Consider the following 14,422-nt stretch of genomic DNA (forward strand, 5'->3'; position numbering starts at 1 on the left):
ATTTTCATTTCATAGTAAGTATTTAATTCTGATAATCTTAAAATCGGAGAGTTTTTGCAGGGAGTGACGAAAGGCGCATCAGCTCAGTAATTGTTGCGACAGCACTTTTTGAACGCGTTGTTTTGTACTTCTGAACAACTGAACAGTTGCGTGTTAGATGATCGTAATATTTTTCTGATCATTTGAGACAACATGTTGTGTGTTGTAGAATTTGACATCCAATGTATCAAGCCGTTCAGAAGAAGCATTACGATCACTTGGGGTGTTCACAGTTCGTTCTAAATTGTGTCTGAAAATGTAGACGTCTACATTTTGAGACATTTTTAGCATCAAACTGTGAGCACCCCTTTCTAGCAGTCGTCGCAAAATCGTCTCAAAACTTTGCTGGTGTTGCCAGACATTTCTTCCTTGCGTGCATTTTTTATATGTCGCCTTTCGATTTTGTTTCTGAAAAATTGTAATTATTTAACTTAATTACCAATTCGTAATATTTGTTATTTCTTTTCCTTGATTTGTTTCTTTTCATCAGAAATTGCGCTCAAATTATATGCAAATACAGAAAACGTGCCCAATAAATAAAAAAAAATGTGATTAGTATTGCCATAATGCAACTCTGGTGCGAGGTTGCAAAATGTTGACGCGTAAAAAACATACCTTTGAGTGTGACAACATGTAGACGGCGTCGTTTTCCAATTTTGTATGGGAAACAACAACACCACAGATTTTACGGTTAGAAAACGTCTTAAAATGTAGACGTCTACATTTTGAGACACTATTTGGAACGAACTGTGAACACCCCAACTGATTTTTTTAGCAACGGTTGCGCTTAACTTCTGCGCCTTCTGAACCTACCCAATGACAATGGCCCGTAGTCATAGTCATAATAAAGTCGACTTTAAAGCTAGTTGCAGCTTTTTTGACAGATATCCCATTGAAAATTATGCCAAAAAGCTGCAACTAACTTTAAAGTCGACTTTATTTTGACTATGACTACGGGCCAATGAGTACAAAAAAAAAATGCAACAAACACAGATTTTGACAAACAGTTGAAATTCGCCCCGAAATCAGCATCTCCGGTAACACCACCTTAGGCTTTCTGCACATTGGTAATTCAAACATAATTGCTTATTTGTCACAATCATGATGCAACGATTACATGACGACTACACTTACACATACTCGGTCGTGATATTTTAGTTCATTTGGCGTCTAAAAATTCGCTTAGAGCAGGTACTTTCTGTTTTTTTTTGTTATTATTTTCGCGAAAATTTAAAAAACCTGCAATTTGAAATTGTGAACAGCGCTGCAACAATTCTAGACATAATAATCTCTCTTCTTTTATTTTTCCTGAAATGTGTTTTAGGCACGCACGCAGAGACTTTATAGAATTTCGTCATATTTGATAGGTAAAACTCTCACGTATATTGAATTTTATTGCAATTACCCACTTTTTAATAATTTCCATATATATTAGGCAAAAAAATCATATTTTTATGTAATTTCAATGCAAATATTAACTTTTTCACCGAATTTCCCCCTTAAAATGTAAAAAAACAATGCGTACTTATCAGATTATCTGTGCAGTACGTTTAATTTTGACTTGAAGGTATGTTTATTGAACAAAGAGCAATAAGCTGTTTGTTTCTGGTCCTCTTTTACAGCTGATATTTCATCAGGGATAGAAAATTGAACTATAAAATTGTACCTAATTTGAGGAAAACTTTATCTAAAAGTGGAGATAGATGTACCTAAAAAGTAAATATGTATTTCTATATGAAAAATAGGAGGATAACAATTCCCATCGATACCATATCAACTTCTGTACTCACATTAAACAAATTTTGGCTATGAAAAGAATCTCTTCGAGCAGCTCGAGACAAAAGTATGTTGTAGAAAAGGAGAATCACTTTCCTCCCAGTTCTTCGATCTGACATTTTAAAAAGAAATATTTTCCGTCTATCTGGCCAAATCAACTACAATTGCGTTACTTTGACCACCCTTCTGTAGCCTTTTGTATGCCCCTTCATAAAGGACGGAAAAAAGCTATTTGGCTATGTTTCAAACTAAACAAAGGTACGATTGTACCAACTTTTCCATCACTTTAGGCAATCAAGTAGCTGCTTTCCATGGTGTAATGAACTGAAGGTGGCGCATTCCCGAAACCGCTACTTTGGTTTTGCCGACTTTGACGTTTATGGCAATACGTAAACAAACTTTTTGTTTAGAAACAAGTGCAAACGTATGGCAAACGTTTTGTGTACTTTCAAGTGAAAAATAGAAGTAATTCGTGCGTTCTATAGTAATAAACGTTTTATTTGTAATAAAAACTTTATAAAAATGTCGTGTCGTGTGTTGAATTGCAGCAGCCGTAGGGGTGAAGCCCCCAAATGCAGTTTTTTTTTGTTTCCCCGCGACGACGCCTTGGCCAGAAAGTGGGTAGAGTTCTGCCGGCAGGAGAAGCCATACAATTTAGACATCGGCAAGAGTGGTTGTATATTTTTTGTTAACGTTGTGCTTAATTTGCTATATTCAAAGATGGCTTGAGAAATTGGTGAATCGTGAAGAAAACACGTTTTCTCACTGCAAATTCACAACTGTCAACTCATTGTTCTTCGCCATATTCTTTGTTTACCCGTTGCCACAAATGTTATTCTGCGGGAATGCGCAATCTTGTATTCTATCATTCTGGGCTGCTTTCGTATCGCTAATTGCGCAGCTTACGTGTGTGAGAACACTAAACTCAATGCCGCAATTTAAAGCTTAATTGCATCAGCTAATTGGCCTGTTTGAACATAGTCTTAGATTTCTCCAGGAGCCCTATGAACTTCTCATAGAAACTTTTTGTAGTACTAAGCGTATATAACGTATTAGTTAATAGATAGGATTCCTACTGGGCGTGAATGCATATTAATGCTGTGTTTTGTATGTACGTTCCGTCGCAATTGTGTTTACCCGACCGAATTTTCCTACTGGAATGGATCAGCTGTTCGCTACCCGTCAGACCGTAATCCGCTATCCACTGCAATTCTGTTTACCACATTATGTGGTTTCGCCTTGTTTGGCAAAAAACCAATCAAGGTGAATTTATACAAGGTGATAGCCTTACCTACACTAACAAATTATACGCACATTGGCAATCAGTACAAAACAAAATTACAACAAACACATCATTTTGACAAACAGTACAAATTCGCCGTGAAATCATCAGCTCCGGTAACACCAACTTATTTGAATACGCCTTGAAACCAATAAGGCCCGTCTACATGCAGCTCTCGAGTTGCCTTGGCGTTCATTGCGCTTCGACAGCTGACTACCTGCCGTACCTAAACAAAAGCGTCAGCGTTGTCTGGCTGTCAAAAAATTTTCATGCCCATACAATTTGTATGATGCATACCGAAACAAAGCGGCGTCAACGCTGAGGGGTTGGAAACTCGGATTTTAACAGGGCGTTAGGTATTGAAGTTGGCTGCAGAGAACGGCGAAACTGTCATTTTCGTGTTCCACACAAACAAACCTATGCTTATTGTTGGTGTTATTTCTGCATTTGACGTAGCGTTGACGCTTTTGTTTAGGTATGACACTTCGGCGCTAACGCTAGGCGTCAGAAACCGCTCCGCCCAACGCTTTTGTTTAGGTATGGCAGTAAGAATACATGTATTCATATGCATCCAAGGCGAATTTATACAAGGTGGTAGCAAGAATACAACAACAACAACCACATGTATTTGGTTTTGCGGGTGTTATGTCAGTTCTCAATTCGCCCCAAAGTTTACATGTATTTTGCTTTTGCTTTTTGTAATAGATTAACTATGACTGTAAACATAAGGATACCATAAGTAGTTGAACGTATACACACATTGGCTGGTATGAATAAAAATTAACATTTGCTACTAGATTGTAGTATCCTCAGTATATCCAGTAAACAAACTTAGCTGTTTTTTCACCAAATTTGGTCCTCATAAAGGACTAGTGTTGCAAGCAACGCTTTTTCGGCAATTAGGGTGTTGTGCAGCTATTTAATGTGGTGAAAATTATTAAAGCACTGGAGAGATTTATTCACATGGAATTGGAGATAGGGATGATAGATTTACTTTAAAGAAAATGTGAATCTGCGAAAATATCTTTTCAGCAGATGAATATACTTTTTAACTTTTTTCCCGAAAATTTACATACAGGCTCGAAATTATGCGAGTAACATTCAAATATCGTCGCTTGAATTGAAAATTGCCGGAAGCGTCATTTTGACAATTTGTAGTTATAGATGCAGTTATATATTTTAAAGTAAGGTATTTCGATTTTTTGTTAACTGGTTTTTGGATATCTTCTTTAGTTTCCGAGTAATTGACTAAGACAAGATATTACAAATAGAGTTATCTGTTCTTCTTTAGTTTCCGACATATTCAGCCTTATCATGAGTTTCATTTTCTAGAACTGGGTCACTTTTTACTTTTCGTTTGCGTGTATTCACTACAGGTGGATGAAAAAATTGCTGGCGAAATTTTGTTCGGGCGAAACTCAAGATTAGGCTGATTAGTAAAAAATATCGTTAATTTATAAAAAATTGTTATGACATTTTGGCGTATATAATTAAAACTGATTGCAAATTTTTTGACAAATGTCGTATACGACAAAATTTTATTAAACTCATAAATGGTTGACACTAAACCAAAAAAATAAGATAATTTAAGAATCTCGTGAACTAGTACATAGCATTCTCCGACTCTTTGGAGAAAATCTGTAGTCGTGTTTCTGAGAAATTGCATTCCAAACTTCAATCGTGAGTTACCGAAAGTAACTTTTGCTAACATTTTGCTAAGATATGCATCTAAATAAATTATAATTGTCATTATTTTCGCAGTTCGAGTATATGCCAGACGAGTAACAGGTATATACATACAAGTATGTATACCTAACTTAGCGCGTTGAGCTTGTATTTTATCTCTCTCTAACGCATTAATTCTATATACATACGTCAGGACCAACGCCCGACAAAGTTATGTCTGTATTTGATAACGGCTCTATGAAAAAATATTCAAGAAATGTATTCGTAGATTTTTATTGACTTCATTCATACATTAATATTTATCAGATTTTTTTTTAATAAGAACCAGAAATAAATATTTAATTAAAAACTATTTCACTTAAGCTTAACCAACTTTTAGTTGCTCGGAGCTAGGTTTGGAACGGATCATGAAATATTTTCATAGACGGTAAATGCAACCCTGGGTGCATCATTAATGAGCTGTAAACCCAAAACAAATAATTAAATTTGTGGATTGGAGCCTTTTGAAATGGCCTTTAGAAACGGCAATGGAATTTCGACATTATTAAAGGAATTGTGAATATAAGCTGCTTTCCATTTGGTGTATTTGCTGTTTAAATCTTCAAAAAGTTAAAAAAAATATACTCCATTTTTATTTATTATATATTTTTGAAATAAAAATACTCCACCTTGTACAGCAAAAAATTTCTTTCAACTATCTTGGGCAGCAGTTTGTTGATCTTATCTTCACGGTTACCGAAACCATCAACCTCAACGTAGTGATTATCCTTCTTGCGTCAGTCACCGGTTGGTGTTGAGCTTGAATGGCCACAGGAAGTTGGAGGCTTTCTTGAAGTGGGTTCCAACAGTGCGCCAAATAATCAACGCACTGAATATCGTGCTCTTTGCGCAATTTGCGTTTGATCACAAAGTTGTCAGAGATTAGGACACGTTGATGGTTGTGCTTGACAATTCCACGTTTGTTGATCAATTCACGAACTGATTTAAGATTTTGATAACCCCATGTGATATAGGGTTCGGCAATGCGTAGCGTATTAATGGTTCAATTTGATGAACAAACCGTGGTAAATGTGGCGAAAACGGAACAGTAAAATTTTACGCACTTTTGGTGCAACTTTGTTGATACCGCGGATACAGATCACAAAAGCCAATTTATCTTCTGCAGGCACGTAGAATGAGCCGCGTTTCTTCGCCAGGCGGCGCAACTTATTCTCACGGTGTCCATCACGGATATTTTACTTGATATTTCTCAGCATGCACCAAGTTTTCACGTTTGCCGAGTGCAATCACAGCAGAGCGCTTTAGCTTGCGCTTGATAAAGGTAGGACGTTTGCTGACCTGCTTCTTGCTGAACTACAGCTACGACTCGGGAACAGCAGGCAGCTTCCTGGAAGGTTGTTTGCTCTTTGCTTCGGGCTTCTTACCGGCCGTGGTGGCAGTCATCTTAACTTGTAACTTAGCACGTTGAGAATGCGAAAAAAAGTACGCCAAATGTTTGGAGCACATCTTTAATAACGCCACTCGATTTATAACATTTCCATTAAACACAATTTCATTTAATTAAATACTTTTTAATACATAGATACGGAAATCTTTAGCTACTTGTAAAACGATTTAGGGGTGGGGGGCGGAGGGGGAGGGGGCGTGGCTCCCCAAACCCCCCCTAAACGAAGGAGGATGAACGCCGCTTTGATGTAACGCCCCAGTGATGTAACCTTGGGAAAGGATGAGGTAACTATAATTCCCTTCCCTTTCTGTGTGGCTGCCGCCCCAGTGATGTCTATTTTGGTTACTGGGTGTTTTATAAAAATATCTTGTATATAAAAATGTATATACAAATTTATAACAAAAATTTGCAACAAATACCATATTTCCAACCGACATTATTGTTAAATTAGTAAATTATATGTTTGTAGTAAAGCATGAACTGTTGTCTACAAGTGTGTGTAAAAGTTTTCTGATTCGATTCACGCGTTTGGGCACAGCAACCCAAAATCGTTGTACAAATTCATAAAGCGTACCCCATAGATATGCTGCAACCAGGCACTTACTTTCCCAAATTCCATCCTGCTTATCGGCATAATTTTCCACACATGCCTGCTACTTCATTACTAATAACTCCATTTTAAAACTGCGCCTTCTTTGTTGCACCAGCATATCCTAAAAAGACATAAATTTACATTAAACAATAGAAATTGCAAAATTAGCAAATAAAATACTCCCTTTGATTTGTTTTGTTGACAAATTTCTGAGAAATGTGAATTCACCACGATGCGATACAGGAAGAACAAGGCCCAGGGATGTAATTTTAAGTAACTCTATTATTCAGTGGCAATGCGCAGAGCGTTTGGGGCAGCAATATTAATTTGTATCAAATATAACATTAACATTGCTTTCTAAAATTGTGGAAATAATGGAGGGAGATGCTTTTGAGGACTCTTTAGTGGTATAAGCAAAAGTAAGTGACGTTCTTTTTGCAGAGACTGTAAAAAAATGTGGTGCTGCTTTGCTGCAGAAAAATCGGCAACCTGCTATGAAAGTGGAGAGAAAAAAAATCATTGGGCGAAGTCATGGATAACTAGATATGAAACTCTTTTTCTCGTGAGAGCGCTGTCAAAGTGTGTATTTTTTATAACATTCTCCAGTAGAACCACTGTGACGAAAAAGGTATGGGCATTTATAGAGAAATTTATGGAGAAACTTTTGAATAAACACAGCGAACAAAAGTTGCAATATTCTTCATATCTATTTTATATTTCACTGTCTATATTGCCAGGAAAATTGCGTTTAGTTACAAATACTGTCTTATAGTAATATTAAAAAATGCGGGAAGAAGAAATCCACTGAATTCAATGTGATGCATTTTCCACACATCTAGTGGTAGCTCGCCACTTCGCGTGTCAGCTGTTTATCTGCCCAGGGATTGGCAGTGCTGCCAAATACGAAAACGAGTTCCTGGGCGCGCTCTCAGAAAAAATGAGAGTTTCATATCTAGTTATCCATGGCGAAGTGTCTTCATACTTATTACTCGAGACTGGGCACGAATTTACGGACCAGCAAATTCTAAAAACTAAATAATATGAAGGCTCGCATTAAAACGAAAACTAGCAAAAACAAGACTGGGAATAAAATAAATAAATGTAAGCTACATATATCTACATGTTTGTGCATAATTCAAAAACAAAACACTTATTACATTTTTCTATTTAATCTTATTTCAGATGGTGTTTCAGTTGGCGTTCCCGACTTAGACAGTGGCACTAACGATACAACAGATGGGACTGTTGAAGAAGAATGCATTTATTTGGATGAGGAGCCTTGCAGCAGCAGAGTAGTACCAAAACAACAAATAGAGTGGTCAGCAAAAAAGCCTAAAAGAATTGAAAATAAAGAAATTACCTCAGGCGAATTGCAACGCAAAGTGCTCCTAAGGCAGTTAGTCGTATTTGAATTGCAAAAAGATTTCTACGAAACTGCTAAAATTACATTTAAAAACTTAGACGAATTAGTTTATAAACTAGAATGTAAAGAACAACATAGAAACTAAAGCTATATTCATATAATTAAAATTTTAATAACATTTTTTATTCAAGAGGAACTAAAATAGTTGTGAGATAGGGAACTTAAAAATATTTTGCTAACCACTCAAATGTAAGACGATTGCATCACGTCGACGTTGACCTCTTTCTTTGACATTGGCTGTAATAGTATCATTAGATGGAATGGTGTAGGCTTCTCTCCCAATTTCAGCGTCGAAACAAACATCATCGTCTTTTAGGAATTTCGAAACATTGTGCAAAATGAAGCAAGCTAAAACCATTGATGGCACCCGTCTAGTTTGCATTCTTATTTTTGATTGTAGAATAGGGAATCTTTTCTTAACTTGGCCGAAAAAAGCACATTCTATTTTGACGCGCTCTTTTGTGTGTATTTTGTTATACAACTTTTGGTTGTATGTCTCTGGATTCCGGAATGGCGTCATTATCCATAGTGCAATGCCATATCCATCATCCGCTAAAAGTACAGCACATGCGGTATTCTCTGCCATGATACTTGCAATTGACGAATTCCGTCATATACGCGAGGCATGAACAGACCCAGACCAAGAACAGTCCACACTGGTAAATCTGCCAATTGAATCACAAGTAGCTTGTATATTGAAAGATATTTGCCCTTTCTTATTGACAAACTCATCACCGTGATTATGGGGACGTATAATACACACATGAGTGCAGTCCAGCGCTCCTATGGTATGTAGAATTAAATTATTACTTAGCCACAAACTTTTAGCTACATTCATCTCAGTCTCATTACATGGAAAGAGAATCCAATCATGTGCTTTGGCTACAATTTTACAACACACAAAACCAGATAGTTTTACATGCTGTCGTTTGGTGGACACCTATGTCTTCACCAACACCAACCTAGCAAATGATATAAATATATAATATGAACATACACAAGTGTAATTTCAAAATATAAAAAACAATTTTTACCTCGAAACCAGGATCACCTATATATCGTAAAAAAAATTCACATTTTTTGACAATTGGTCAACGCACCACCGCGACTTTCTCCCGTTTCCCCATCTAAAAAATTACGTGCAACCCAATCGACGTTCTCTGGAGTAAATCTATATAACGCTTTAAAATTTGTTTCGTCCACCTCTCTTCTATTCTTATAACACTTCCGATCTTTTTCATTTATTTGCATAAACGCAGCCATAATTCATAAAGTACAAAGCTGAAATAATTAATTGTAGTCTACCGCTTTGTTTGCTACATAATAATTGTAGTATACGCTAATTTTATTCACACCATTTTAGAACAATTGTAGTATCTTCGAAAACAGCTGATCAGAGTAGTGTAGTAAATAGCATTAAGAATACGTCACATACTACTTTGTAGAACATTCGACAAATTGTGTACTAAATTAAAAGGTTCTACTTGTTAGGCTTTTGTTGGAGCTGGTCACCTTAATTTGGTTCAGGGCGGATGGCAACCCAGTTAACACTCTTTCTGTTTTGGTTTGACATTCGCGATTGATTTGAGAGTTCGCGCGCCTTTTTTCTCTTCTTGGCGGACAGAACAACTGGCACAAGCAAAAATATATGTACAAAAAATACCACAAATTCGAACATAGAATATAAGTAAAATTTTGTTAATAGCTAAGTCGAATAAATAGTTATTAAAGAGCAAGCGGTTGTTGGATTATTTATCTATAACCGAGGCGGATCCACTATCTTTCAAACGAACTCAACATTGGTGCCTCCTGTGAGGATCTGCAGCGGCTATTCGGGTATCCAACTTCGCATAACCTGTAACACGAGGTAAGTGCTTTGATATTCTTGTGCTGGTTAGGTTGAGTATGGCGGAAAAAGACACTGATCTTAGCGCAATTGAGCTGGTGGAAGAGCAAAAGGCTCTTATGCAGTCAATACAAACAACTTTGCGAAACTTTAAGAAATACTCATCGTCACGTAAAACTGAGTCTTATCACCATGCACGTTTGGAGTCTTTGGCTTCATACCGCACAGAGTTCCGTGCCAATCATCGTATCTTGGTTCGCCAATCAAATAATGCTGAAATACGCAAGTCATACGTGGACGCTGGGATTTGTGAACAGTTTGAAGAGACATATCTAGACGTAGTAGTCTGCATACGGGACTCTCTTCGAGAAAAGTGCATCCCAGCTGCATCGGAAGTTGGGCGAGCCCCTACTTTAAACAATAGCACTACTATTTTGGCGTCAAACGGAGTACCTCTACCTGAAGTTAAATTAACCCCCTTTAGTGGCAAATATATCGATTGGCCAGGGTTCAAAGAAATATTTTTGGATCGAGTTCACCAAAATAAGAGTTTGAACAATCTGCAACGTTTTCATTACCTCAAATCCGCTCTTACCGACATTGCAGCACAAGACATAGAGCACGTCAGTCTTATTGGAGAGAACTATGAAGAAGCATGGGAAATGTTGTGTAAACAGTACGATAATAAGCGTATATTGTTCATCCATTACATGGATGTCTTGGATCAGCAGTCAGATGAGATTAGAGAAAATGCTGCGTCGTTAAAGCATTTTACTCAAACGTGCAGATCTTGTGTAAATTCAATCGCGAAGCTGGGAATAAACGTAATGGAGCAAAATCAAATTCTTGTATATTATATGGTGAAGAAGCTGCCGAACTCATTGCGCACCGAGTGGGATCGCTCGTTAAGAAAACAAACTAGTATTCCAACCTTTTCTGAATTGTGTTCGCTTCTAGATGAGCAGTACCTCATGATGGTCACATCATCACGAACAGGCGCAAAGCAAGCGCAGTCTATTACCTCTTCTCAGCGTAAAGTAGAAGGTTTGGCACCGTACGGCAAGAAGCAAGTTAAGTCAATGCATGTCGCGAAGAAGACTGTTGTTTGTCCCATATGCGAAAAATCGGATCATCCAGTAAGGGAATGCGCGAAATTCCTAGAAATGAACGTCGTCGATAAAAGAGCTGCCGTGGAAAGGTATAAACTTTGTTTTAATTGTCTTGGATATAATCATCCGTCCGCAAAATGCAGTAGCCGTCGTAATTGTGGGACATGTGGTGGCCGGCATCATACCCTGATCCATGTAGAACGAGAAGTGTCAGCATCTGCACCTACCGCCACAGTTCCCACAGCAGTAGCCGCTTTACATGTGGCTGCCACACCGGAGATGAGTGATATTCCCAGCCAACCAATCCCTCGAATGAGATTTGATGTGTTATTACCTACTGCGGTTATTTGCATAAAATCAGCTACCGGTCAGCCTTGTGATTTCAGAGCGCTAATGGATCAAGGGTCCCAGGCTACATTTCTGTCGGAAAGAGCAGTACAGGTTCTCGGTCTTCCTTGTGAGAAGGCCCATATCGAAGTGATCGGATTATCAGGAAGCAAAGTGACCAAAGGCCGTTTCTGCGTGCACATAACAATAGATTCCAGAATAGACTCCCAAATACAGTATCAAACTGTGGCTTACGTTTTACCCAAGGTTGGTGGTGTACTACCATCATATCATATCGGGAAAAAATGCCACGGGCTCGCAATCTCCGAAAAGTGTATCATTTTCGTCTACGAATACGGAAATGGAGGTCGACAGTTTATTAAGGAAGTTCTGGGAGCTAGAGGAGATGGGTGAATCACGCGCCCTTACTACTGAAGATAATTGGTGTGAGGTCCTATATCAAAGCACTCACAAAAAACTGCAAAGCGGGAAGTACGTTGTTCGTTTGCCGCTGATGTCCGAAATTGATACCTCAAGCTTTATCGGGAAATCCAGAAGCTCAGCGCTCAAACGTTTTCTCCATTTGGAAGGTCGGTTATCGAAAGATGCTGATTTAAGGAAAATTTATATCGATACGATTAACGAATATTTGCGACTGAAGCAAATGAAACCGGTGAGATATACTGAAGACCAACATTGTTCAACGGGTGGCGCAGGTGAGGATCGTTTTACATGTTGTTATCTCCCTCATCATCCGGTAGTAAAGATGGATGCAGCAAGTACGAAAGTCCGAATCGTGTTCGATGCCTCTATGAAAACCACTAACGGGAAATCATTAAATGACATCCTAGCAACGGGTCCGGCACTTCAGCAGGATTTGTCCGCGATCCTTTCAAATTGGCGTACTATGAAATATGTATTCATAGCAGACATAGAGAAAATGTTTCGGTGTATCGACGTTAATGAAGAAGATGCGCAGTACCAACGCATTTTATGGCGAGAAAGACCAGGTGAACCGATTCAGGAATATTATTGCTCGACAGTGATGTTTGGGACCGCATCCGCACCATATACGGCAATTCGTACAATAAATCAACTGGCTCAGGACGAAGCGGAACGTTTTCCTTTGGCGGCTAAGGTACTTAAGCAACAAATGTATGTCGATGACATACTTTCCGGTGGAGACTCTTTAGAACTTGCGTTGCGTGTACGAGACGAAACAATATCGACTTTGCGAACTGCTACCTTTGAACTACGCAAGTGGGCGAGTAATCATCCAACTCTGCTGAGTGGCATACCGGCGGAGCACAGGCAGTCAAAAAGTAAGATGCAATTCAAACCGACAGATCCAATTAAGGCATTGGGACTATACTGGGACCCCATTACCGACGAAATCGAATTTAAGGCTAATTTCCAGTTTGAGACTGAAAATCCAACCAAGCGCACCGTCTTGTCTAACATCGCCCGCTTATTTGACCCACTCGGTTGGTTGAATCCGGTCATTATATCAGCGAAGCTTATCTTGCAGGAGTTGTAGCGCAATCGAAGTAGCTGGGATGCGACATTACCCCCAGAACTTCGAAGAGGCTGGACAACATTCGGAGAAGGTTTTCACCAAATATCGCAAATTAAGGTTCCACGTTGGTTAGCGATCGATCAGAGAAAGGGTTGTGAGCTACACATATTTTGCGACGCATCCGTTCACGCCCACTCAGCTGTGGCCTACCTTCGAGGATCAAACGAAACCGGAAAGGTACTGATCAATATCCTCTCCGCGAAATGTAAGGTTAACCCCAAGATTACCATTCCGCGCGCCGAGTTATGTGGAGCCGTTCTGGCTTCTAAGCTATTAAGTATAATTATCACTAACTTCTCTATTGCAATTGAACACTCTAATATTTTCATGTGGACTGACTCGTCAATCGTCCTGCATTGGATCCGGGGGGACCCAAGTAGATGGAAAATCTTCGTATCGAACCGAATTAATAAAATATTAAAAAACACATCAGTCTGTCAGTGGCATTATGTAGCATCAGAAAACAATCCCGCAGATATATCAAGTCGTGGAATAAGTCCATCACGACTCGTTCATTGCGACTTATGGTGGCGTGGCCCTTCATTTCTGCAGCTACCGCCCCTAGAATGGCCGAAGTCCCCATTTAATACTGATGTTTCGCAATCAAGTGTTAGCATCGAGAAAAGGAGCATGAAAATTCATTTGAGTATTAAAGATCCTACGAGCGAAATTTTATCGTTAGACCAATGGAGCTCACTTTCATTGACTGTGCGAGTAACAGCGTACTGCATTACATTTGGAAAAAATTGTCGACCGAAGCTGGGGCTTCGCAAAACGGGCTCATTATCAACTACTGGGTTACAGCGCAGTCTTATATGCATAGTAGGAATGGTACAGCGTGAAGCCTTTCCGGAATATTGGCACTCACTTTTGAGACAGCGAACACTACCGAATAACAGTAGACTTTCTTCTCTCAATCCGTATTTCGATGAAAGGCAAAGGATAATACGGCTCGGAGGACGATTAAGGGAAGCACTCTTACCGTTGGATCAAAGGCATCCCTTTGTTTTACCATACCAGCACCATTTAACTGAGTTGATCATTAAACATAGCCATCTGAGCACCTTGCACGGAGGCGTTTCCCTAACCTTGAATCACGTCCGTAGAAGATTTTGGATTTTGAATGGGCGTAACGCGGTTCGGTCTATAATACATAAGTATATAAATTGCTTTAAGTACAATCCGAGGCCGTGTGCACAGCAAATGGGGAATCTTCCGTCGGAGAGAATTCGCCCAGCTCGTGCCTTTTCGAACGTGGGAGTCGATTACGCTGGTCCTTTTAACATACTGCCTTCGAAAGGAAGAGGACGCGTCTCGGT

The 14,422-nt window shown here is 38.9% G+C and overlaps 1 protein-coding gene and 2 pseudogenes across 1 annotated transcript; 1 reads left to right on the forward strand and 2 right to left on the reverse strand.

The window, feature by feature from the left end:
- Positions 1-5,327: 5,327 nt before the first annotated feature.
- LOC118752644 lies at positions 5,328-6,015 on the reverse strand (annotated as a pseudogene).
- A 2,405-nt stretch (positions 6,016-8,420) lies between these two features.
- LOC118752645 lies at positions 8,421-9,508 on the reverse strand (annotated as a pseudogene).
- A 2,785-nt stretch (positions 9,509-12,293) lies between these two features.
- LOC118752646 lies at positions 12,294-13,064 on the forward strand. The gene has a single exon (XM_036487531.1). It carries the CDS (start codon positions 12,294-12,296, stop codon positions 13,062-13,064), a length of 771 nt encoding a protein of 256 aa, XP_036343424.1.
- The last annotated feature ends 1,358 nt before the right edge of the window (positions 13,065-14,422 follow it).

Source organism: Rhagoletis pomonella, unplaced genomic scaffold (genome assembly GCF_013731165.1).
Source record: "Rhagoletis pomonella isolate Grant_MI unplaced genomic scaffold, Rhpom_1.0 Rhpom_scaffold_01714, whole genome shotgun sequence".
In the NCBI taxonomy this organism is placed as follows: domain Eukaryota; kingdom Metazoa; phylum Arthropoda; class Insecta; order Diptera; family Tephritidae; genus Rhagoletis; species Rhagoletis pomonella.

What these genes read in the sequence shown, in the direction of transcription:
- LOC118752646 (XM_036487531.1), top strand. Translation starts at nt 12,294, where the DNA reads ATGGATGCAGCAAGTACGAAAGTCCGAATCGTGTTCGATGCCTCTATG.